General features: G+C 47.3%; 2 protein-coding genes across 6 annotated transcripts; one reads left to right on the forward strand and one right to left on the reverse strand.

The window, feature by feature from the left end:
* Positions 1–1,300: 1,300 nt before the first annotated feature.
* On the reverse strand, positions 1,301–3,387 carry SF3B5 (splicing factor 3b subunit 5). Its single transcript, XM_032961782.2, has one exon. The coding sequence runs from the start codon at positions 3,275–3,277 to the stop codon at positions 3,014–3,016; it is 264 nt and encodes an 87-aa protein (XP_032817673.1). The 5' UTR covers positions 3,278–3,387; the 3' UTR covers positions 1,301–3,013.
* Positions 3,388–3,517: 130 nt separating this feature from the next.
* On the forward strand, positions 3,518–21,303 carry LOC116946648 (regulator of chromosome condensation-like). 5 transcript variants are annotated; one of them, XR_012945442.1, is made up of 17 exons: positions 3,518–3,719; positions 5,388–5,489; positions 5,915–6,016; positions 6,713–6,814; positions 7,190–7,291; positions 7,844–7,945; positions 8,370–8,471; positions 9,214–9,315; positions 10,337–10,524; positions 11,110–11,289; positions 12,716–12,812; positions 13,741–13,863; positions 14,517–14,672; positions 15,019–15,135; positions 16,039–16,191; positions 17,065–19,544; positions 20,812–21,303. XR_012945442.1 is itself a non-coding variant. In XM_076070006.1 (16 exons), the coding sequence occupies exons 2-16, from the start codon at positions 5,399–5,401 to the stop codon at positions 17,229–17,231; spliced, it is 1,884 nt and encodes a 627-aa protein (XP_075926121.1). In that variant the 5' UTR covers positions 4,068–4,387; positions 5,388–5,398; the 3' UTR covers positions 17,232–19,773. The 5 variants fall into 5 exon arrangements, 4 of the variants coding, with proteins under 4 accessions (XP_075926122.1, XP_075926123.1, XP_075926121.1 ...); XM_076070006.1 differs by lacking the exons at positions 3,518–3,719; positions 20,812–21,303 and adding an exon at positions 4,068–4,387 and having other exon boundaries at positions 17,065–19,773; XM_076070007.1 differs by lacking the exons at positions 7,190–7,291; positions 20,812–21,303 and having other exon boundaries at positions 17,065–19,773.
* The last annotated feature ends 4,811 nt before the right edge of the window (positions 21,304–26,114 follow it).

A 26,114-nucleotide genomic window follows, 5' to 3' on the forward strand; every position in this document is an offset into this window, starting at 1 on the left:
GTGGAGTTGAAAAAAGAATATGATTGTGGAGTTTTTTTTTGCCTGCAAAGTCACCTTTGTGATAGCTTGTTCTCTAGTGACTCTCATCATGTAAATGTTATCATGGTGGTTGATTACAGAGGTGCTGATAATATTGATTCATAGCTACATATTCTGGGTAAACTAAAACATATTTGCGACTTGAACTTTGTAGACGTGGCACATTGCCTAAGCTTTTAGTGATGAATACTGTGATATATGGGTTGATATTACAGTCATTACAAGCCACGCGCTGCTATTCCCCTTATACAAGTGAACCATCCTCTGTAACCGGAATCCAACTGGGGTGTTAACAAGTAGGGATGTTACCCCCAGTGGGTTCACATAGGGTCGAGTGGTGGTATGTAGTACAGTATAAAAAAATTACAGTAATTTAAATTACCTGGAAAGGTCGTGTTTTCATTGGCACCAAAGGTATGAAACACCTTACCCAAACATATACATACAAAATTTCATGAATTTAAAGCGAAATTAAATATAATTTCAGATGGTGTATAACTTAAATGAAGGTGAAAAAAACACTACTCTCAAGTGCACTTAGCTGTTCGATTTAGTTTATTCTTGATAGTGTATATGGGCTATGCCATATTATTTTTTAACATTGTATGTCTGCAATAATTTCCTTCCTAATTAACTCAAAGGCCTCTTTCTCCTGGCGTCTCGAGATGTTACTGCATGGCAGGCAAGGTATCAGTTATATATTATGGCTGAGACAACTCTCATGCTAAACAAGTTTGCAAAATTACCAACTTTTATCTCGTATTTTCCCTTGGTTTGCTTTATCCAAATTTAAGCAGGTTTGAATTCATACCAATATGGATTAGCCATTCACAATGGAAATAAAATAATTGATCCATGAATCATGGCCCATAAATTACGGCTACTGAAATGAACTTCTTTCGCACTGTACGTAGCCAACTGTGCTAATCGGAGGTGCGGGTGAAGGACAACATGGAGAGGGAGTAGGCTGCACTATATCTATTTTACAGCCGTGTGGGTTGCTGCAGAAGGGGGTGGGGGGAGACCCAGACGACCCAGGTCAGAGATCATTCGCCACTGACATTAGCCGTGACTGCGAACTGATCTAGTGTTGCTGGGTTCATAGGTTACCAACTTTTGCGTCATCACAGCAGATGAGTGACAAACCCGGCATGGACTACATACACATCGAAACGTTACTCAAATGCCAAGGTATTAAATCCACAAGATGTTTGTGCAACCTCTGTACTGTACACAACACATAGCCACAAGACAAAAGATATCCAATTACGAAATTGATTTTTATTTATACTTAGCAACTTATAAAAAGGTTTTCACGATCTCAAGCAAATCCTAATGCATCAACATAAAACAATTCCAAAGCCAACACAAAATTCCCCAATGGCCTTTAAAATGTCTCCCACTGCCTTGTACTGTTATTCACCCATGGCCCCAAACCAGGTATTTTAGTGGTACCGATTTATTGATATGACCAACAGTGTATCGTGCGATGTTTCCAAATAGTTCCCACACAATTTAAATCGAACGGCCACACAGAATCATTCCCATTCATGTTTATCCATCGAAGCCATACTGGCACAGGACCCGCACAGGATGCTGGTTTTCCACTGGATATTTTCTAGGACAATCCCCTGATACGCTGGCCTCAGAAGACATCTGGGTCGGGGCCACACAAGCACAGAGTTGATCATTTTCATCATCCACACGACATTTATGTGACGTTAGCCGCATAGCTTATCTTCTGCAGTGGAAAAACCTGGCTCTCCGCGGCGCTGGTCTAGCACACGACTTGGTAGCTCACTGGAAAAAAAGTGTCCCGGTTTGTCGGGACAATTGTCGGCAGGGTCACAGAGCAGGCCACGGTTTTTGAGCCCCGTCAACTCCAACCTCCAGTAATAAAGGTGATCTTCTTGTGGCAGCAGGCGGGCGTGGAGGATATGGACTCGGCAGCCTCTCACCAGGTCGATGGTGGCTCAGGGGTCAAAACTTTCCAGACTGGACCTCATCTCCATGAGCTGGTACACCAGGCCATGGGCATCCATCTCAACAATTTGGATGTAAATAGCGTCTAAATGCAGTGGCATATCACGACCCCTTTACAATTGACACCGATGTAAAAGGGGAGTGGGGTTATGGTAGGGAAAACATGGGAGAGAGCAACACCGCAGCACAGCCCGGGACGAAGCAAGCTCAAGAGCTCTAACAAAGTCCCGTTCCAACATCCCAACTCGGCATCACCCCAACAACCAGTGGACGACGGTTGAAGAATAACTTTAAGTGGAATCCCTTAGTTGGTGGTTGCAAATAGTAAAAGCTAAACAAATAACTTTAGGTGTTTTATGCAACAGTCCACGGGTCAAAACACCATCCGAGCCAGCAATTCTATATCAAGAGGACACGACATCGTCTACACCAGGTGCACCCAACCACCTGCCCTCGATCCATTCAGCGAATGCATCCTGGGGGTCCCAGCCAATCCCTCCTCCATCCAACTCACCCACATGGCCAATATCACCACCCCCGGCCCAGTCAGATCTACCCACTCCACAACTCTTCCACCCCACCCGATGTCTCCAGTCCCACCCAATCCTTCCATCATCCACTCGGTGTTTTCTATTCAGCAGTAGCCAGTCGATCCGTAACCGTGTCTCCATTCGCCACACCCGGTCACAGCCAGCCCATCTCCACCCAAATCTGAGCCGCCCCATCATCTTCACCCACCCCAAATTCTTGCCATCCTCCGGGACCCATCATCACCATTTCCCATCCAACAAGAGAGGCGCGGCATCGCAGCGAACACGTGCATTGGCGCCCTCAGTTCGGTCGGTGTCCGGTGCGGGTCGGTGGCCGGTCGGTGTCCTGTTCGGTTGACGTCCGGTTCAGGTCGGTGTCTGGTTGGCGTTCGGTTCGGGTCGGTGGCCGCCGGGGTGGTGAGCGAACAAGGCGGCGATGGGTGGTGGGGTGCGTGGCTCTCTCAGAGCGCGTCCTCGGGCTTGTAGGGCGGCGGGCCGCAGGGCTGCAGCATCTTCTCCATGAGGTTGAAGCGGACGCGGGCCTTGCTCTCGTTCTCGGCGATGGCGAAGTAGTTGAGCAGGTCGAAGTGGCCCATGTACGATGAATAGCTGTCGCGGTGCTGGTTCACCAGCCACTCGTAGCGCGTCGTGTCGGCGTGGCCCGTGCCGATGTACTTGGACTGCAGATGCTCAAGTTGGCTGTGGATGTTGTAGCGGTCCGACATCGTGGCTCAGGGGTTGACGACAATGGAGGAGGAGGAGGAGGAGGCGGCGGCTGCCAGGATCGAAGAAAGGCCGCGCCTCTTCCGCCGGACGTGTCGCACTTTACATTTTGCACAATCGTTTTAAAAAAAAACTATATGAATTAATTCTGAACGTATGAGAGAGAGAGAAAAAAAACACGTTAATGTTACTTTGTGTTTGATTGTTAATTGCTTTATGAGGAAATGTGGTGTTTGTTGTTGATGATGATGATGTTTTGTTTGAAATTTAAACTCCCAAGTGGTCGTCGTCACCACCATGTCCGCCTCTCTCACGTCCGGGTCGCGGGGCGAGAGGTCACGGCCGCACTGTACAAGACGCACGCCACGTGACGTCGCTGCGGCAATAGCCACCGCGAGCCGTTGCTTCTGCTGGCTTTCAATTTGTTTTTAAATCTGAATTAAGGTGCAGTGTTATTTTTGTTTACTCTTAGGGGCCGTCCATAAATGATGTCACGCACCTGGGGGGGGGGGGGGGGTTCAGACATTTGTGACGATGTGTGACGAGAGAGAGAGAGGGGAGGGGGGGTGAGAAATGTGACGTCACATCAAAATGCGCAACTTTAAATAAATATAGACAACACGTTCTACTTAATTAAATATACTTTTCAATAAATGTTTTTTTCCTACAACATCAGTGTGTAGCGCCACATTAAATACGCACTACAATAACACTAGTTTAAAGCGATTTGAAGCATTTTTTAAATATATTTTGGAGGGGGGGGCACACCTTTGTGACGTCATATTTGAGGGGGGGGTCTGACTTTTTGTGACGCCATGTGACGAGGGGAGGGGGTCAAAAAATCGTCCAAAATCGCGTGACGTCATTTATGGACGGCCCCTTAATAGCGTTGTCGGTATTGCCACGCTTGGGCGGACGCGACTTAACGTTTTTGAAAGTTGCCACTTTGAGGGACTCTCGACTTTTTTTTATTTACCCGCGACTCGGAAGCTGTCTGTGTTGGAGATTTGTTAACCCCAAATTTAAATTGTTTATTTTTTTTCCGATAAAAGTTGTAACCGGTATCGCTGCAGTATGAGTTTGTGAGGAGGCCATCGTTTGTTGCACCCAAGGTCTTAACTTCCTCACCTGGGTCTTCCCCCTCACCTGGGTCTCCCCTCCTCACCTGGGTCCCCCCTCCTCACCTGGGTCTCCCCCTGTCCTCACCTGGGTCTCCCCTCCTCACCTGGGTCTCCCCCCCTCCTCACCTGGGTCTCCCCTCCTCACCTGGGTCTCCCCCCTCCTCACCTGAGTCTCCCCCTGTCCTCACCTGGGTCTCCCCCCTCCTCACCTGGGTCTCCCCCCCTCCTCACCTGGGTCTCCGCTCCTCACCTGGGTCTCCCCTCCTCACCTGGGTCTCTCCTCCTCACCTGGGTCTCCCCCCCTCCTCACCTGGGTCTCTCCTCCTCGCCTGGGTCTCCCCTCCTCACCTGGGTCTCCCACCGTCCTCACCTGGGTCTCTCCTCCTCACCTGGGTCTCCGCTCCTCACCTGGGCCTCCCCTCCTCACCTGGGTCTCTCCTCACCTGGGTCTCCCCCCCTCCTCACCTGGGTCTCTCCTCCTCACCTGGGTCTCCCCTCCTCACCTGGGTCTCCCCTCCTCACCTGGGTCTCCCCCCCTCCTCACCTGGGTCTCTCCTCACCTGGGTCTCCCCCCTCCTCACCTGGGTCTCCCCTCCTCACCTGGGTCTCCCCCCCTCCTCACCTGGGTCTCCCCCCCTCCTCACCTGGGTCTCCCCCCCTCCTCACCTGGGTCTCCCCTCCTCACCTGGGTCTCTCCTCCTCACCTGGGTCTCCCCCCCTCCTCACCTGGGTCTCTCCTCACCTGGGTCTCCCCCCTCCTCACCTGGGTCTCCCACCATCCTCACCTGGGTCTCCCACCGTCCTCACCTGGGTCTCCCCCTGTCCTCACCTGGGCCTCCCCTCCTCACCTGGGTCTCCCCCTGTCCTCACCTGGGTCTCCCCTCCTCACCTGGGTCTCCCCTCACCTGGGTCTCTCCCCTCCTCACCTGGGTCTCCCCCCATCCTCACCTAAGTCAGTATCTCTCCTCAACCCGCCCTCTCACACTTGCAGAAGAGACGACGATGCCGGGCAAGCGAGGACAGCCCCCGAAGCGTTCTGCTGTGTCAGTGAACAACGGCCAAGATTCATCTTCAATGACCAAGAAGGTGAAAGGTGATGTCCTCGATTGATTTTTTTAGGGAGGAGCGAGTTGTCAAAATCATTTATTGTTATTCTGAAGTAGGTTCTCGGACTAAAATGCCTATGAATCTACTTAATTTTACAAATGACGTATCAAACGATGGATATAGCAGGTGGGCAGATGTGATTTGTCTAGTTTTCCAGGTGCTGTATAAAGCATTTAGACTGCTATCTTGCCATTGTAGTCGATTCCAGAGTCAGTGCCCCGTCATCACCTGGGGCTCTACCATCTTCACCAGGGTCCCCCCCCCCCTCACCTGGGTCAGTGTTCCCAGCCATCACCTGGGTCTTCCCTTCCCCCCTTCTCACCTGGGTCAGTGTGCCCCCTCCCCACCTGGGTCCCCCCCATCCTCACCTAAGTTAGTATCTCTCCTCAACCCGCCCTGTCACACCTGCAGAAGAGGCGACGATGTCGGGCAAGCGAGGACAGCCCCTGACGCGTTCTGCTGTGTCCATGAACAACGGCCAAGAGTCATCTTCAATGACCAAGAAGGCGAAAGGTGATGTACTCGATTGATTGTTTCAGGTCGGAGTGAGCTGTCAAAATGATTAATTGTTATTGTGAAGTAGGTTCACGGACTAAAATGCCTTTGCACCTACTTAATTTTACAAATGACGTATCAACCGATGGATATGGCAGGTGGGCAGATGTGATTTGTCTAGTTTTCCAGATGCTGTATACAGCATTTAGACTGCTATCTTGCCATTGGAGTCGATTCCAGAGTCAGTGCTCCGTCATCACCTGCTTCTCTCCTCCTCACCTGGGTCAGTGTGCCCCGTCATCACCTGGTTCTCAACCATCCTCACCAGGGTCTCCCCCTACCTCACCTGGATCAGTGTGCCCCATCATTACCTGGTTCTCGCTTCCTCACCTGGGTCTGTGTGCCCCGTCATCACCTCGGTCTCCCCCTCCTCACCTGGGTCTGTGCTCAGTCATCACCTGGGTCTTTCCTTCCCCCCGTCCTCATCTGGGACAGAGTGCCCCGTCATCACCTGGGGCTCTACTATCCTCACCAGGGTCTCCCCCCCCCCCCTCACCTGGGTCAGTGCCCAGTCATCAACTGGGTCTTCCCTTCCCCCCTTCTCACCTGGGTCAGTGTGCCCCCACCTCACCTGGGTCCCCCACCTCACCTGGGTCCCCCCCCATCCTCACCTAAGTTAGTATCTCTCCTCAACCCGCCCTCTCACACCTGCAGAAGAGGCGACGATGCCGGGCAAGCGAGGACAGCCCCCGACGCGTTCTGCTGTGTCCATGAACAACGGCCAAGAGTCATCTTCAATGACCAAGAAGGCGAAAGGTGATGTCCTCTATTGATTGTTTCAGGTAGGAGCGAGTTGTCAAAATTATTTATTGTTATTCTGAAGTAGGTTCACGGACTAAAATGCCTATGAACCTACTTAATTTTACAAATGACGTATCAAACGATGGATATGGCAGGTGGGCAGACGTGATTTGTGTAGTTTTCCAAATGCTGTATACAGCATTTAGACTGCTAACTTGCCATTGGAGTCGATTCCAGAGTCAGTACCCCGTCATCACCTGGGGGCTCTACCATCTTCACCAGGGTTTCCCCCCTTCTCACCTGGGTCAGTGTGCCCCCTCCTCACCTGGGTCCCCCCCCATCCTTACCTAAGTTAGTATCTCTCCTCAACCCGCCCTTTCACACCTGCAGAAGAGGCGACGATGTCGGGCAAGCGAGGACAGCCCCCGACGCGTTCTGCTATGTCAGTGAACAACGGGCAAGAGTCATCTTCCATGACCAAGAAGGCGAAAGGTGATGTGCTCGATTGATTGTTTCAGGTCGGAGCGAGCTGTCAAAATTATTTATTGTTATTCTGAAGTAGGTTCACGGACTAAAATGCCTATGCACCTACTTAATTTTACAAATGACGTATCAACCGATGGACATGGCAGGTGGACAGATGTGATTTGTCTAGTTTTCCAGATGCTGTATACAGCATTTAGACTGCTAACTTGCCATTGGAGTCGATTCCAGAGTCAGTGCTCCGTCATCACCTGCTTCTCTCCTCCTCACCTGGGTCAGTGTGCCCCATCATCACCTGGTTCTCTACCATCCTCACCAGGGCCTCCCCCTACCTCACCTGGATCAGTGTGCCCCATCATTACCTGGTTCTCGCTTCCTCACCTGGGTCAGTGTGCCCCGTCATCACCTCGGTCTCCCCCTCCTCACCTGGGTCTTCCCTTCCCCCCTTCTCACCTGGGTCAGTGTGCTCCCTCCTCACCTGGGTACCCCACCTCACCTGGGTCCCCCCCCATCCTCACCTAAGTTAGTATCTCTCCTCAACCCACCCTCTCACACCTGCAGAAGAGACGACAATGCCGGGCAAGCGAGGACAGCCCCCGAAGCGTTCTGCTGTGTCCGTGAACAACGGCCAAGAGTCATCTTCAATGACCAAGAAGGCGAAAGGTGATGTCCTCTATTGATTGTTTCAGGTAGGAGCGCATTGTCAAAATGATTTATTGTTATTGTGAAGTAGGTTCACGGACTAAAATGCCTATGAACCTACTTAATTTTACAAATGATGTATCAAACGATGGATATAGCAGGTGGGCAGATGTGATTTGTCTAATTTCCAGATGCTGTATACAGCATTTAGACTGCTATCTTGCCATTGTAGTCGATTACAGAGTCAGTGCCCCGTCATCACCTGGGGCTCTACCATCTTCACCAGGGTCTCCCCCCCCCTCACCTGGGTCAGTGTTCCCAGCCATCACCTGGGTCTTCCCTTCCCCCCTTCTTACCTGGGTCAGTGTGCCCCCTCCCCACCTGGGTCCCCCCCATCCTCACCTAAGTCAGTATCTCTCCTCAACCCGCCCTCTCACACCTGCAGAAGAAACGACGATGCCGGGCAAGCGAGGACAGCCTCCGAAGCGTTCTGCTGTGTCCGTGAACAACGGCCAAGAGTCATCTTCAATGACCAAGAAGGCGAAAGGTGATGTCCTCGATTGATTGTTTCAGGTCGGAGCGAGCTGTCAAAATGATGTATTGTTATTGTGAAGTAGGTTTATGGACTAAAATGCCTATGCACCTACTTAATTTTTCAAATAACGTATCAACCGATGGATATGGCAGGTGGGCAGATGTGATTTGTCTAGTTTTCCAGATGCTGTATACAGCATTTAGACTGCTAACTTGCCATTGGAGTCGATTCCAGAGTCAGTGCTCCGTCATCACCTGCTTCTCTCCTCCTCACCTGGGTCAGTGTGCCCCATCATCACCTGGTTCTCTACCATCCTCACCAGGGTCTCCCCATACCTCACCTGGATCAGTGTGCCACATCATTACCTGGTTCTCTACCATCCTCACCAGCGTCTCCCCCTACCTCAACTGGATCAGTGTGCCCCATCATTACCTGGTTCTCGCTTCCTCACCTGGGTCAGTGTGCCCCGTCATCACCTGGGTCTCCCGCTCCTCACCTGGGTCTGTGGCCAGTCATCACCTGGGTCTTTCCTTCCCCCTGTCCTCATCTGGGACAGTGTGCCCCGTCATCACCTGGGGCTCTACTATCCTCACCAGGGTCTCCCCCCCCCTCACCTGGGTCAGTGCCCAGTCATCACCTGGGTCTTCCCTTCCCCCCTTCTCACCTGGGTCAGTGTGCCCCCTCCCCACCTGGGTCCCCCCCCATCCTCACCTAAGTCAGTATCTCTCCTCAACCCGCCCTCTCACACCTGCAGAAGAGGCGACGATGCCGGGCAAGCGAGGACAGCCCCTGACGCGTTCTGCTGTGTCCGTGAACAACGGCCAAGAGTCATCTTCAATGACCAAGAAGGCGAAAGGTGATGTCCTCGATTGATTGTTTCACATAGCAGCGAGCTGTCAAAATGATTTATTGTTATTCTGAAGTAGGTTCACGGACTAAAATGCCTATGAACCTACTTAATTTTACAAATGACGTATCAAACGATGGATATGGCAGGTGGGCACATGTGATTTGTGTAGTTTCTTTTTATTATTATAACTTTATTTATTTAACTTAACAATTGTTCTATGTTTGATTGTTCTAATTCAATTAAAACATTTTACTAAATACATGTTGGAAGTAATTCATATTTCTTAAGTTCTCATCCTTACATTAGAATATATAGAGCAGTTCATATTTTGATGGTATCACGTGGTCATGCTCCATCACATGTTTTAAATCTATTACACAGTGAATATTGAAGTAGAAAAAACATTAATTGCAATCAAATCGCAATCGCAATATCTGTCAGAAAAATCGCAATTAGATATTTTCCTCAAATCGTTCAGCCCTAATGTACATGCTCATGATGATATTGAGAGATGGGAAGAAAGGCATGTGCCTTTCGTGTTTAGTTCTTCCCCCACACCTCCGATTAGCACAGTTGGCTACGTACGGTGCAAAAGAAGTTCAACATGCATTTATACATTGGCGATCCGATACATCTGAGAAATATACTGACTTTTTTTAATCGTTTGTGAGCTTTGGGCAGGACATATCACTAGAAAAGCTGGTGGCTAATGTACGAGACTAGTGACAGAAAAATAGTCAAAGGAAATGATACACTTGAGAAAACAACCACCACAGAAATGGAGAGATTACATAAGTAAATTTGCATGTGTGAGATGGATCGTGGCATCCGAGCACAAACTATGATGGACGTCGATCCGTGGGGACACTTTACTGCAAGAGAGGAGTGGTATGAATATTAGACGGATAGACAGTGGCTGATGATGACTGCGACGAGTGTGATTGACAATACACAGCATAGAATTTGCACACAATGCACGCAACACGTGATTTTTCCTTACATTGCTTCTGTCTGTGCCCCTCTGTAGTCACTCACCCGTCACACCGGGGTAAACCCGGCGCAGTGCTGGCAATTGGACAGGGCGACGTGGGTCAGCTGGGATTAGGCCCGAACGTCATGGAGCGCAAGAGACCAGCCCTGGTACATATGCCCGAGCCTGTGCTTCAGGCCGTGGCCGGGGGTATGCATTCTGTGTGCCTGGGAAAAAGCGGCAAGGTAAGCAGCCACTTGACCTCCGCTGGGATCGGTGACATGGCCCAGCGTTAGCGCGATTGTGACAGATATTTGCATTATAAGCCCTGCGGCCGCCCTGGTTGGTAATGCTGGTGTATTATTAACCATAATTACGCGCCGCATGCTTCGCAGTGGATGTCACATAACCTGTGACGTTAATAAAAAAAAGAGTAGGCTGGCGTCTCAGTCCAAATTCGCCAAATTTGAATTATTACTTGATAATTACTTAATTGGGAAAACCAATCGCAGCATTGCCCTGCTGTTGGCAGACAGTTGCCCACTTGTAGGCCGGTGCTGCAAGCTAAACTACTTAAATAATTGGATAATACATAGCGCTAGTCACAATCTACTGATGGTCAAAACTCTAGCTTTTCCCACCACAACTTCAACAACTGATATTCTACACAGGTGTGCCAAATTTGAACTTACACCACACCACCAAATAGCTGGATAGCCCAGCTCTAAAGCATCAAAGCATTTGAACAAAAACGTCCTTGCCGTCGCTGTTTCTCCACCGTTTTTGCCACCGATCACCCCCCCCCCCCCCCCCCCGCATTCCCTTGCCAGGTGTACACGTTTGGCTGCAATGACGAGGGAGCGCTGGGCCGAATCACGGTGGAGGATGTAGAAGAGGCCATGCCTGGCACGGTGATGCTGCCGGAGCTCGCGGTGCAGGTGTCGGCTGGGGATAGCCACACGGCCGTCCTCACCGAGTTTGGATCCGTCTACTTGTGGGGGACCTTCCGAGTGAGATAGAAATCGTTCCAATTTTCATTTTGCTCATTTAAAAATGTAACGCTTTCAACTACGATCCAAATATACAAACGGGGTTGGTGCAAACATTACTCCAACTTAAGTCCCTTATGGGCAGGTCAGTAAAGCGAATTCACAACAAAAGGTTCACATGCTCGCCAAAACAAAACCGTCGCCTTGCTGAGAAAGCATTTACACATCAGCACTGGCCGTCTGTTCATCGGTAACAATGTGGCATAATGACTGGCAAAAATGATCAACTAAGATTGGGACCATAGTGTAAGATGTTGTTATTATTATGGAATTACTCTCATGAAAACTGATAAAATTGATACAATTGTTGCCAGCAACTTTGGTGACACAAACTATTGCAAAAGAATTTGCAAATACTGTATGCAAACAAATGTTGTCAAGACAGCTAGCTGTCGGTTTCCAGACTGGTCATTCAATACTCGTGGGGTAGTGGTGGTGGTGCGCAGCTGCAATCCACCACTGTGCAGGATGAGGGTTGGTGGATCACGTAAATGCTGTGAAACGCTCATTCTGTGAGCATCGAGGTGCCATACCTTGACTTGACAGGAAAAGGCAGTACAGCAAATGTGGACTCCACCTGTTCACTCTGTATGGTATAGAGCGTTGGATTTTTGCACGTGTGACTTTTCTTCGGGTGCTTTGGTCGGCCCGAAAACACCTTCATATATAGAGGACCACAGAGCTCGGGTTGGGATTTGGCACCAGCTCACCACCTGTCTGCCTTTCCTGCTTGCCTGTGGTTCCTCGCGCCTCTAAGTCGTTCTCTCTCTTTGAGAGTGAGCGCATTCTGCGCAGCACGTTATAAACGAAAATTATTGTGAAACTGTTACATAATTCCATGTGTTTGCAAGATTTTTTACCTCAATTATTTTATAACTACAGCTTTTTCGTCAATTTGCTGACAGTTGAAGATCTCTCAATTACCATGTCAGTCATGGAGGTTGTTTGACCATACTTCACCATCCTGGTCAGTGCAAGGTTGTTGAAGTGGGTGGGTGGTAGGAGACGCATTCCTGTTTCATAGATCACTCACTGTTGGGTGGATATGGCCTTGAGGACCATAGCTTCCCCAAATTCTGCTTTTGACAGGAAAAAATGAACACGTTGATTATTTTTAGTATTTGATGTCATTCGACAATGTAAGCAACAGAAATGTATTTAAATGCAGGACTCGCCAAATTGCGAATGCGGTGAGTTTCAAACCATCAGGCATATCACTGATGACTGCCCCAAAACAATAGACCTATACTGGTTGAACAAGTGGCCTCCACTCAGCTACCCCGGATGCTGTGGAATGGCTTTACAAAATTAAAGACGCAATTGTAGCCTTTTGTAATCTTTCAAACGCCGTACAAAAGAAGCATAAATATATATTGTTGTGTTGCAGGACAACAACGGCATTATTGGACTGCTGGAGCCCATGATGAAATGTCCCCTACCCACCAAGCTCACCCTTGACACCCGCATAGTGAAGGTGGCCTCCGGTTCGTGCAATGTACTCATACCGGTCATCGTTATGTGCATGGGCTCATCGAAACTTAAGTGGCTTTTTGGGTGTATGATAATCTTGCTGCATCACTGCACTCTGTTCGGGCCTCACATATTAGGGGTTTCCTGGGAAAATGTAATCACGTACATTTTCCCAAGACATTTAACCCTGACTTGATTGAAACTGCTCACATCAACTTCTGACTGTTTCATTGCATCATATCCTCCACAGACAGCTGTACAATGAACTTCACTTCATAACCATAATCCAACCACTTATGGTAATAACCCTTTCTATCAAACATGAAACTTTTATTCTTATCACATTTTTCCAGGACATCCCCTGATATAATGAGCACAGTTTCTGAAATCCATAGTAGAAGTTTTATGGGTTAGATCCTGTAAATATATCAATGTGTCGTTAAAACCTGCCACCACCCGACACAGCCTACGAGTAAGGGTTGTCACGTAAACAGAACATGCCAATTCGTCACTAGTACAGCACACCGGTGTGTTGGAGAGCCAAGCCACAACATTTACAATCTGAGTCCGACGTTTCGCCAGTAATTACAACTAGTTTCATCAGGTGATAGACATAAATCTGGCTGTTGTAAATGTTGTGGCTTGGCTCTCCAACACACAGGTGTGCTGTACTAGTGACGAATTGGCACGTTCTGTTTACGTGACAACCCTTACTAGTTGGCTGTGTCGGGTGGTGGCGGGTTTTAACGACACATTTATATATTTACGCGATCTAACCCAAGAAAACCTCCTATGGATGATATTGGTCGCGAAAGCCTACGTGTTTAGTTTCTGAAATGAACAATATATTCATCTGTTAGCTCACAATGTGTATGAACATAATTCCTTGATAATGGCACATCGTCCATTGGTAATTGTATTATCGTGGTGTTGTTTGTGCAGGGAACGATCACCTGGTGCTGCTGAGCGAGAGCAGACAGATTTACACCCTGGGCTGCGGGGAGCAAGGCCAGCTGGGAAGGGTCGCAGAAATGTTCGCCAACCGTGGTGGCAGGAGAGGACTCCGTAAGCCACCAGCTAAAGTTCACCCATGCGATAATACGTTCAACGTTTTAGTCATGGAAGCGTATACAAACCCAAGATTCGCGATAAGCCAACCTTTCGTTGATGATCTGGCCGCATCTGCTGTGATTGCTCTTCTTATGGTCAGTGTCACTTTTGTCCAAACGTTTTACTTTAGTCATAGTCAATTTTAGTCAAAGTCTTAGTCTGTGGATTTTCAAGTAGTCTGTCTCTGAGTCGACGAAAGCAGTCAATGTTAGCAAAGCGCTTAGTTATTACATGCTGGTGTGAGGGGTATGGCATTTTTCACCCATCCCAATGTTATCAGGTCAGACAATTGGTGACTGAGTGAATATTTTTTTATATGCACACTGTGTGTGACCAATTAAAATGTTTGGTCTGCCTCTACTACTGCGGTCTCTATTAACATTACCAACCTCTCTTAGCCCGCATCTTCATTCAGACTCGTTAAATTAATCTCGAAATAGTCACACTTTGTCTTTTTTTGTGGATCGGCATAGTCATCGTCACGCTTGATGATTCGTCGAGCTCAACGGTCGTCGTCGACTAGAATAAAATAGAAACACCTCATTGATGAATATTTTCATCACTAACTTCTACCTAACAAAATATTCACCGCGATGTCACATGTGCAGTGCGTCTGCTGGTGCCAGAGCAGGTGCGCGTCAAAGCCAGGAGGGGGCACAGCCACGTCGAGTTCCTGGACGTGTTTTGTGGCTCATACTTCACCTTCGCGCTCAGCACAGATGGCAGCCTCTATGGCTTCGGCCTCTCAAACTACCACCAGCTGGGTAAGTCGCAAACGGACGAGAGAGAACAAACACTCTCGCGCTCCCCCCCGCCCCTTATGGAAATGCCTTAAAATATACTGTGCTTCCAATATCTGCATACTGTTAATTTTTGTTATATCTACCTGTGCAACTGACCGGATGAATAAAAACTCAACACGTGTAAATAACGCTGCCATAAAAGAAAAACAAGATTATAAGAGATGTTTCGGCCAATGGCCCTTCTTCAGGGCATCCTATCTTCTTGGTCTGCCACTCCGTCGGTCGTCTCGAACCCCGGCCATCATTCCTTCCAGCAACGTGTCCTGCCGCACCACGCTTGCGTCTTTAAATTGCATTTGCTTTCTAGGAACAGCCAAGCCAGATTCTGCATTTGTGCCCAATCTCCTCACTTCCTTTGAGAACTCCGAGACGTGGTTGGAGCTTTGCGGTGGCCAGCACCATTCTCTGTGCCTCGACTCTGGAGGTAAGCCTCCTCACATGGCTTGAAAAGTTTAGCCACGCATCATTTTATTTTGGGGTAGGCCAAGTAATGATCTGTCCACTTTTTTTTTGTAAAACATACACAGCCAAACAAATACAAATGTCACGTGTATAAGTGTTTAACGCTCCGATAATTATTATCGTGTCAGCCCACCGATAAAGTTGAAGAACAATTCTCACAACGACATTTAGTAATGATCCAGTATATAATTTCTAACACGAAAGATTGCGCTGTAGAATTAATCCCATGATACAATGCTGATAGCACGATCAAGATAAAAATTGTGGGACAAGATAAAAAAAGACAAAAATAAGGAAGTGTCCTCTTCCAGATGGTTCTAGAGGGTCCCTATATAGAGTATTTGGCCTACTCTTTCACACTTACTAGGCACGGCCGATCAACAACCCACGGTGAATCCGTTCAAAGAAACATTGCCATCATTAGTCTTGGTTCTTTCGGTAAAGTCACGTAGAAGGGAAACAATAAAATAATAAAAATATAAAACAATACAATTCTCACGACGTTTCGACTGCAACACAAGCAATCATCATCAGGTGTGAAAACCACAGCAAGGTTTTCACACCTAATGATGATTGCTTGTGTTGCAGTCGAAACGTCGTGATAATTTTATTGTTTTATATTTTTATTATTTTATTGTTTCCCTTCTACGTGACTTTACCGAAAGAACCAAGAATATGAATCCCTGCAGTCACGAAAGCTTTAAATCAAAATTGCCATCATTGTTTGAACTGCTTCGCTGTGAGATGGGATTGAACCGGCGATCTCTGGATTGCAAGTCACGTGTGCGGCTAATTATTACACCACGGCAGCGTTAGACCAAACGCCGGGTGTGGTGAAGCCTCCCGTCTCTCGCCGTGCTCTCAGGCAAGGTGTACAGCCTGGGCCGCGCTGACTACGGGCGCCTGGGACTGGGCAAGGGGGCGTGCGACGTGGCGCTGCCCACGCTGGTGCCCACTCCCTCGCACATCAACTCCATAGCTTGTGGCGCCAGCGTCAGTTACGCCGTCACCAAAGACGGTAATGACACACCATTCTTCGCGTGTGCCACCCAGTCGTTGTTGCGGAGGTGGTCTCCGTGTTGTGTACTTGAAGATGAGCCTCAAGTTACAGGTGTAGGGAATTGTTGTTAGATTTACACCACAAATTACTTCAAATTGTATGTGTTAATGTTGTAATATGCGCATGGAAATGCAGGACAATTTAGGGCAAATATAATAGCGTGGAGGTTTCTTGGAAAGCGGAACTTGATAATGAACATTAACGTAGCGATGTGTCTTGAAAAGATCAGTTTTAATCAGTGTGCACAGTCTTTTGTGACATGGTTCAGAAACACGCTTATTAACAAAGAAGAATGGAATATCAAAATTGACATGTGCACAAAGAAGCGTGGATACATTAATATTTGGAATTACACTGAGACAAAAAGAGGAACATTGATTAAAGGACTTACACGAATAAATTACATCATTAAAACTCTTAAGAAAAATCAATGGGCTTGGGCAGAACATGTTATTGTTATCAAAGATGATGGATGATTGTCGAGAATAATGGCAGTGGCAAGCAAGGAATGGAACGCATCTCATGAGATATCCGCCAAAGAGATGGAGCGATGAGATCAGCGTTTAGGTGTTTAGGTGCAAGGTGGATTGTTACATCGCAGAAACTTGAGAGGTGGCGATGGCGGTGGCTTGGTGGGGAGGGCTTTATCCAGCAGTGGATTGATGCTGGCTTATGATGATGATGATGACGACGACGACGACACGTTCAGTCGCACGTAACTTTGTTTTGACAGTAACAACGTCTGACCATAGCCAAGAAGAAGCTCACACCTGCATAGAAAACAAAACGCGTTACACCAGACCTAACGGTGGCACGAACGACGCTTTCCAGGACGCGCGTTTTCCTGGGGCATGGGCACCAACTGCCAGCTGGGCACGGGCGAGGATAAGGACGAGTGGAGCCCCGTGCAGGTCACCGGCAAGCAGCTGGAGAACCGGCACGTGCTGACCGCCTCCAGCGGGGGGCAGCATACCCTGCTGCTCGTTACCGACAACTGATGCCGATCGGCGCTTGCGCGTTCCATTTGAGACGGTCGCGCTGTGCAAGTCTGCTCGAAGGCTATTGTCTGGGGGTGGAAAATTCCCCATAGAAGTTGTGTGTGTGTGTTGTGTGTGTGAGTTGTATGTGTGTGTGTAGGGAGCAGCGGCGTAGTGTTTAGCACACTGCACTACTAACCTGACAACCCGAGTTCAATTCGCTGCTGATGTCTAACATAACTTAAGGATGTCTGAAACCTCCTGCACCTCCCCAAGGTCGACTTGGTCATTAGTGAATACCTCCTGCGGTGTGTGAACATCAGCAATGGGGAGACAGGTGGCCGAGCGTGGTTGCTAGCCACACCAAGCCCTTGTGTGCCCTGCTGGTCTCTGTTCACTAACAGCACTTATGCCAACAGTGTCTTTGTCTGTAGGGATAGGTCTTTATCTTTACCAATGTTTGAAAACGATGGGTATTTGCTATATGCCGTCGTTTCCTCTGTGATTTGCAAGGAGAACATTGTTTCAATCGTTTGTGCTGTTTCCACGAGCAGAGAAAACTGTAACCTATAAATGATATGCAATATCTTGTGGCAACCTATGTAATAATTTGATGCAATTTAGAATAATCTTACGAATGTTGTCCCATCTGGAAAATTATCGAGTGGGCATTTTTACGCACACATTTGGAGCACAGCATGAGAAAAAAACCCCACGGTAATCGGTGCATAAATGCGAAATTGAAAGAGACTGGCACAATTGATTTACGAGGTGACTGCAGGATTCTTGTCTGTCAAATAAGCTGCGCCGTCATAGATTTCATAGCAGTCCTCCAAGTGAGAGATGTGCACCGCAAGCCGCCTTTTAGAGTGCACGGTGAGCGATTGTATGTGATGACGGTGTGTGTCGGATCGCTGTGAATATTTTACAGTGAAAGGATAATGTTTCTCCCTTTTTTTTATTCCAAGGAGTGAAAAAAATGGGAGGCAAAACTTAAACCGACTTATACACGAAAGCTTCAAATCAAGATCGACTTATAATCCTCCTGAAAAACAATGGGTCGGGTAAAGTTTGAGCAAAGTGATGGTTTTGACACTTATCCTCGATAAGCGTTAAATTATCGCTTTAAGTAGGGCTTGAACAGTACAATATGGTAATGCGTCATTTTAATTGGACATAGTTGGGGTTGTTTTGAGTGCCAAGTGTGCAATGTGATTTTTTTCTCAATCGCCACTTTGGGCAATCGCATTGGAGCGCACACGTGGCCCTTCTGTATGGACATGAAATTAATTACGTGTGGGAGTGATGGGCTCCAGCATGAGGAATCAAGTTTGCTCTCTGAGCTACTCTCGGATCTGTCATGTTCAATTTTAAATTGGACGCGTCTGTCATTGCGTGGCAATGCGGTGTCACTGAATCCATTTTTTGAAATGTTACAGGCAAGCTGCGAGGAGTGTATTGTAGAATCTAATGGAAAATGGTGGTAATTGCAGTATTTTATGCAGGACCATTTACAAAATGATGTTGTATCGCATGTCAGTCTGGTAAAATGCTTACGGACTTGGTAATGAGTGGTACTTTATAGTATTTACTTTTTAAAATCTCATGATAATTTTGCACTCCATGATGACCATAAAGGAGAAAAGAAGTTCGTACACATGGAACAGATGACACAAGTGTCAACCTTAAATAAGGGATGCCTATTCGCCTTGAATAACAGATTTTTTCTTGCTTCAACTGCTTTAGTCATATGTGAACATGCACTAAATGATGTTGATCAAGCACAGCCCTTAAATCAGAAGCGCCATAGCTCCAGGAGAACTCCATGCCACAAGGTGTTTTTTTTGTTATTGCAAATGCCAACACTTGCCCTGGGCTTCATTGGCAGTGTTCACGGATCACAACGGTTAATTCTAATTTAGAGCATCGCTACACTCTTGACAAGTAATTCGTAATGCTGCCCCCTGTAAAATATGTAGTTTTAAGGATGCGTGGGTGAAGCGTTGGCACAGCGGTGAGTTTACTGCCCTGTGAACCCGGCTTTCCTGAGTTGGATTCCCGACCACAGCTAACATCAGGGGTGTGCAATATCCGATTCGGCCCTTGACCCCCACTTCACTATCCCCAGATGTTGATTGACAAAAGACCGTAAAAGAGACATATATAACAGTCTGCCCCTTGAGAACTCTGTTGTTGTTTTTTGAGTGTCATGATTCAATTTACAATCAATTCGTATGTCCATTGCGGTGTATGTATAATCCATCGTGGTGTGAATCTGTAGTGGTAGAGAAATCTGAACATGGATGGATCAAAACTTCTCGTGCACAATTCAACGTACGTATTTTGAGCGATAAAATGTTTTAATTTTAATCTAAATTGGCAAATATTTATGGATGGCATAGACATTTTCTTTGGTTCTTTCGGTAAAGTCACGTAGAATGATAATAAAATAATAAATTGATAAAATAAAATAACACAATAATATTCTCACGACGTTTCGGCCACAACACAAGCGGCCTTCATCAGGTGAAGGGGGCGAGACTGTCTGGTAGGACAGCGCTGGAGTGAAAGAGCCACGTTCAGATATGGCTCTTTCACTCCAGCGCTGTCCTACCAGACAGTCTCACCCCCTTCACCTGATGAAGGCCGCTTGTGTTGTGGCCGAAACGTCGTGAGAATATTATTGTGTTATTTTATTTTATCAATTTATTATTTTATTATCATTCTACGTGACTTTACCGAAAGAACCAAAGAAGATGAATCATTGCAGTCACGAAAGCTTTAAATCGGCATAGACATTGTTTGGTGGTTAAAATTTTTGAGTTGAGATGTAAAGATATATATGTTTGTCACATGTTAGACTTAATCCGCAATTGTCGAGGTGTCTGCTGCATTTCTTGCAATAAATAACTAAAAATTTGATTTTATGCATTTAAAATGAAGAGTATTCATGTAAGTATTTAGCAATGGGAAAAAATAACTTTACACTGACAATCTTTGAAAAAGGTAGTTTTTTGCAGCAGATTGAGTCTGTCATCGTCAGGTAATCATGATGCATATTTTACGAAAGACATTACAGACGTTCCAACATGGGAATGTGATGTTGCCACGGAATGTTTTTTTGCAACTCAGGTTTTAATCGCACCACTTTGAAAAATGCCAACGTTTTAAAATGTTACAGATATTTTCTTGGTCCCTTCTGTGTGGTTATTATTTTGCATGGAATCTGTCGGGCGCTTGCAGGTTTTCCTGTTACTAGCCATTACTTGATATGTAATTACATTTGCACTTTTTTTGGGAACGGTGAAATCGTGCGAAAGTTGGTTGTTGCTGAATGTGCACTGTGCAGCCACGCTCATTGCTCCTGTAGCATAGTGAGCCCAAAGGCTTTTTCAGAGTACCACTTGGGGTGACAAATTCCCACCATAGGCAATGTCCACCATGGGTATACATCTTAGTATATGTACTGTTTAGAGACCTATTTTCTGTTTTTCTTATTCCGTAAATGTCTCATGTAATTCCCCCCCCTACCCCCACAAAATTGCATTCTATGTCAAACATGCTATGGCCATGTTCTTTAACATTTATTTTCTCATCACAGGCTACCACGGGCACCTTGCTATCGTACATAGTTGTGATCTGGAGATAAAGTGCTTGAAGAAAATTATTGTTCGAATTTTCCACCCTGGCTGGTACCTACAAGCAATTTTTGGGCCTATGGCTCAAGGACGAATCCAGGTTTTATCTATTAATGGATTTATACAGAGGAGGATCAATATCAACCCAAGTAAAACTGGGATTTGTAGTTTTTGTTTTTCTTGTTGTAAGCTTCAGTCACTGTAGATTATGCATATTCAGGGATTTCTTTATAAGATAATGCGAGATATTTTGATACATTTGCAGCTCTATTTATTCAGCAGCACGTACGAATTGTATTTTGGTAACTTTAAAGTTGAGCTGCGAGGACGCGCTGTTTAATGTGACTGTGATATGCATTGTGTTAAGTTAAGGCTGCACTGCACACAGTGACATTTGTTTGAAACGTGTCTACGGTTTGGAATTGTTAACGAGATACATTAAAGGATTATTTCCAGTTCGGTACATATATTATTTATGAATGCGCGTGTTTCCATTCTGTTAACTGTTGATGTAAGGTGCTGGTAGACCATTGCTTTGAGAACCATTTTTAATGAATGGATAATACTAGGATATTTTTTGGTAATGTAAAACGGATGTGCAATATGCTTCTATTTCGTGTATTATTCGTCTCGATCATTTTAATGCTTAAAAAAACTTCGTAATTAACAAGTTGTGCTTGTATGTAAATGTTCTTTTTGTGTATAATGTTTAGCTTCAGTGTATATATTTAATAAATAATTGGTCATACAATACAATTTGAATTTATTTAGTGTCTGAATGTAACCACATCTCAAGACGCTGCACATAATCGTTGGCACATTTAGTTTATAGAGAGGAAAAGGGGAGCAGCAGAGGAGAATGAGTGATGTCCGGCTTACTTGTGAGTCAGCCAGAGATCAGAGGCCTATATAGAAAGCCTTGGTTGCTGGGGCAGAGAGTGGGGAGGGGAGTAGAGTGAGATGAGAGAGATATGAGAGTCCATGGCAGGAGCAGGTAGAGTGAGATGAGAAGGGAGAGGTAGCAGGGGTGAGTCCATGGGGATCTTAAAGACCGTGAGTGAGACCTTGAAATTGATCCTGGGATTGGATTGGAAGCCAGTGGAGGGAATTGAGCATTGAAATGTTGGATTTGAGAGATTAGCAGCATTGGCGTTGGGATTAGATGAAGGCAGCTGTGTATCGGAACTGGGGAATGCGGGAGATGTGAAGATGGAGTTATGAGGGTTGGCAGAATTGAGATACGTGGGTAGAGGATAGTGCGGCAGTTGCAGCAGGGCTGCACTTTTAATCATCGGAATAATGATTTACAGCTCCTTATCGATCCACTGTTACATGAAGGCCTCCCCAAGCCTTGTCGGTCATGAAGTTGTTTGACCATACCTCACCGCGCTGGTCATGGCATCTCGATGAGGACCTTCCGCCGACAGTAGCACGAGCAAGTAATTGCAGAGCTGCACGTTTACCGATTACTGCAGAAACTTGTGAGATGACTGCTGTTCAATGAGCGGCAGAGGAGCGAGACAGCGCCACGAGACGGCTCTGCGTGACTGCAGCTTGCGGCGGTGGTGGGGGCGGCGGTGGGGATGGAATCTTCTCCACGTTTGCCTTGACTCGCGCAGACAGGCAACACGCCGGGACCATCTGGTGCCGTCACCCTCTCTCGACTCACCAACAGATCCCTCGGCTCAAAGGAAAATCCGCCCGCTTCGGCGGCCCCGAGATCGCGACACTCCTGCGCACGAGTTGAACGCAAGCGATAGTTGGGAGTCTGCACGAAATGAGTACTGCCGCGAACGGGAACCTCTGTTCTCACAGCAGCCTTGTATCTCTGGGGCCGCCCGTGGTGAGCCCCCTCGGGCGAATTGTGGCCGCCGGGGGTTCAAGGTTGAGCGATGCAACGGTGGCACCGCGTGCTCATCGGCTTCGCGACGTGCGCTCGAGTGGCGCGCCTCTGGAGACCGCGAGACCGTTGATCGATGTTCGCTCTCCGTGTTGGCGATGACGATGATGATGGTGGTAATGGTGGTGGTGGTGGTGATGGCACGAGTCGTAATTTCTCACTTTAACAGTGCTGCTGCTGCTGCCATCTTCAACTCCGGCGACGTGCGCTGTAGGATGTTTGGTGTTGAGTAGTTCGAGCGAAGGCTGTGTATTGATTTAGTTTCTGAAACGGAAACCGCCGATTCCAGGCAGCCCGGCAATCAGACTATCGTACCGCGGCCAGTGGGGAAAGGGCATCCACGAGAGGGAGCTCCAGAGGGAATTTTGGCCTACTCTTCCACGACGGCCAGCTTCATCGCCAACGTGGGTGAAGTATGTCGAAACGGCCCCCATGAGTGACATGGCATAGAGGCTTTTCATACAGCATTTGATTGATTAAGGGTGTGCATAGCGCACGCTTATGTTCTGCCCTCTAGTTCTAGATTTCCTTAGGGTAAACATTCGCAGTGTTTTTTTGTTGTTTTTAAGTTACGACGGTATAAATGAAGTCTGCTGTTTTTTTTTTTAACCGGTCTTTCTTTAATGTAAGTCTTGAGTTGTCGAACGTGCCTGACTTAGGCCGATGAGACCCCGAAGGGTGGAAACCGGTCCAGGATTTGCTTGCTGAAACAAATGCCGCTCTATAATAATATGGGTCTGAAAAATCCACGAGGCCCGTGGACTCACTCGTTGTGCATTGAAACGCGAAGACACTAAACGGACTCGTGTAGATACACGCATTATTCTAAAGAACACTTTGGCCAGCCATCGGGAGCCTGAGAGGACTCACGCGAATTTGCGCAAAGTCTAATTTGTCCCGAACAAATTTGCCCGTTACGAAGGAAAATGTAATTTTAAGCCTTCGCACTGCCGCTAATTGCGAGGGGTTTGTGATGAAGTGGTGAGTGTCACTGTGAGATGCCTTTTAATGTCTCGCTCCCTTGAGCAACAATCGTCTCTGTATTTCCACGCCGCTAATGGGGCAGAAACAGCAGATGTTCTTTAAATGGGCATTGTTATAAATCCCTGGTCCCGTTTTCCCCCAGACATGTACAGGGATAACCTTAGACTTAAGAAAACCATTCCCATTGTATTTTCATTCCTACAAAAGATCACATTTTAATTACGACTGTCGCCCATCATTAGTACGGTGTGATTCAAATATCCGCAATAAGAGGCATCATTAATTTCAGAATGACCTCTCTGCCCTGGCAACATTTTACAATTTTAATTTTTAGATAAATACGTTTATTTTGGAATACGTTTAGAAGATTGAAAGGGTGTGTCTGGTACTCAACAGTTACAATTCATATTCCCATTTAAAGCTGATCCTTTGGAGGTGACCGTCCGTCCCTGCCTCCAGCCAGCCAGCCAGCGAGTAAAACTTTGTTCTAATATAGTATGGTAGCGTTCCTGCGCGTTTTCGGAGTTGTGCACAGCCGAGGTAAAGGCTGGGTAGGGGGGAGGCGAGACGTCATCCCGACACACAAACCAGGCTCAGCACACTTGCCTGCCTGCGCACATGCCAGGCAGGCACGATTCCAGCAAGTTAAAACTTCGTTCGAATATAGGACAGTATAATTCTCATCATCAGGCTCCATGCTGTTAGGTGCAGTCTCCATCCCTCTCTGGCCTCTCTGTTTCAAGTGTTTTGAAGAAGGATCGCTGCCCCCGAAATGTCACCGATTGTTTATATTTTTTTGAAGGCAAGTATTGTTCACGAGTGTGCTGAGCCTTTATCTTTGCTCCGGAATATCTTTTGTGCGCGATGTTGTCACCCGTTGTTTACTCTGCCGCAGGCAGCGATCGCTCTTCTGAATCCATCAACCATTGGGAATTCGAAGTTTGTCAGCCGTAAATCTTACTCCCTGAATGGAGTAAGATTCACGGCCCCGTTCTGAGACCGCAGTGGAAGCACATCTTGATTCAGCGGCCACTGACTTCCACGAGACGTCTCATGCAATTTTTCGATTACAAGCAGGAAAAGGTGCAGCCCTGCAACTATGGCGAGAACGTTGGACTCGCGATTCAGAGGTCGCCGGGTGCGTCTGTCCACTCAGCAGTATAGTAATGAGCATGCCACGGTTAAAGTTGATCGGCAGGTAGTGTGGGGTGGAGTAAGTGTGGGTACTCCCATCTCTTAGCAGACGTCTGGCTGTCGTGGAAGAGTAGGCCAAAATACCCTCCAGAGAGGGGCTCTCTGAAGCTCCTCTCTAGTGGATGCCCTTCCTCACTGGCCGCGTGCGAACCACCGATTGCAGGGCCGGACAATTTATATGTTTGCCAAATATTTCACATAGGGTGCCGCGTTGGCGAGATGTTATCTCCCTCGCCTGGTATGCAGAAGGTCGTTAGGTTCGATCCGGACCCTGACGCCTGCTGTATATTTGAAGTTTGCGTGTCTCTCTCCCTCTGGTCGCGTGGATTTTTCTCCGGGTCCTACGGTTTCCCCCTCCACATTTAGAATCAAAATCACGCGTTTAGAGTATTTGGCTGCTATACATTTCCACGTGATGATAAGCCACTTCGTTGGGCTATCATTTGTGGCCAGGTCGCTTCTGAAAACAGAACTACATAGCTCAATGGGCCTTACCTGGGACATTGTTGCTGTTCAGGTTAGTTTAATGTGGTCACCAGGCCAGATAAGAATTCTCGACCTTTTTGTTCCTTCTCCCCTTGCTCAAATGCGAGGCTGCCACAGAGAGTGGACAATTTTGTGCAAATGCGTAGCAATATCCCTGGTTCCCGTGCAGACCGGTAATCACAAAAGCGTGAGGCTTTTCCAGACAACTCACCTACGGTGAACCTGGCCAATTACCGCCTGTCTCAGAGCTCTTCCTCGCCCGCCCAGTCAATTACCATGGGGCCCGGCCTCGCACTGCCACTCTGGCAGCGATGCGCGCCGCTGCATTGAAATATCTTCAATTCATCCACGTGTCCGCGAGTATTAAGAGCGCCCACGCGTTAATTCACCCCGCTAATAACGAGCGGAGCCGAATGCGACTCATCGTCGCCGTAAGACGTGAACAAATAAATTTAACGGCGGTGACTTTTAGTCCTTTGAGGTTTTTTTGTTAAAAAAAACAACAACCTTAATTGATGCCCAAGCGTGTTCGCACGACCGTTCCAACAATTGTTCGGGGCGCGTTGGTAATTATTTTCTGTGCATTGTCAAATGTAGGCGATCTTCTCTGCGGTCCCTTGCATAGAATGAGAGTTTACACACACACACACAAACATTCACACGTACACAAGCGTGGTAATTGATTAAAAGAAGAAAAACAAG

Source organism: Petromyzon marinus, chromosome 27, assembly GCF_048934315.1.
Source record: "Petromyzon marinus isolate PM22_M1 ecotype Great Lakes invasive population chromosome 27, UKy_Petmar_22M1.pri1.0, whole genome shotgun sequence".
Lineage (NCBI taxonomy): Eukaryota > Metazoa > Chordata > Hyperoartia > Petromyzontiformes > Petromyzontidae > Petromyzon > Petromyzon marinus.

Bases quoted from the DNA above. Each gene is read 5' to 3' on its own strand.
- SF3B5 (XM_032961782.2), bottom strand. From the start codon at position 3,277: ATGTCGGACCGCTACAACATCCACAGCCAACTTGAGCATCTGCAGTCC.
- LOC116946648 (XM_076070006.1), top strand. From the start codon at position 5,399: ATGCCGGGCAAGCGAGGACAGCCCCCGAAGCGTTCTGCTGTGTCAGTG. The intron at 7,292-7,843 runs GTGATGTGCTCG...TCACACCTGCAG, and splicing joins CATGACCAAGAAGGCGAAAG to AAGAGACGACAATGCCGGGC. The intron at 16,192-17,064 runs GTAATGACACAC...GACGCTTTCCAG, and splicing joins TTACGCCGTCACCAAAGACG to GACGCGCGTTTTCCTGGGGC.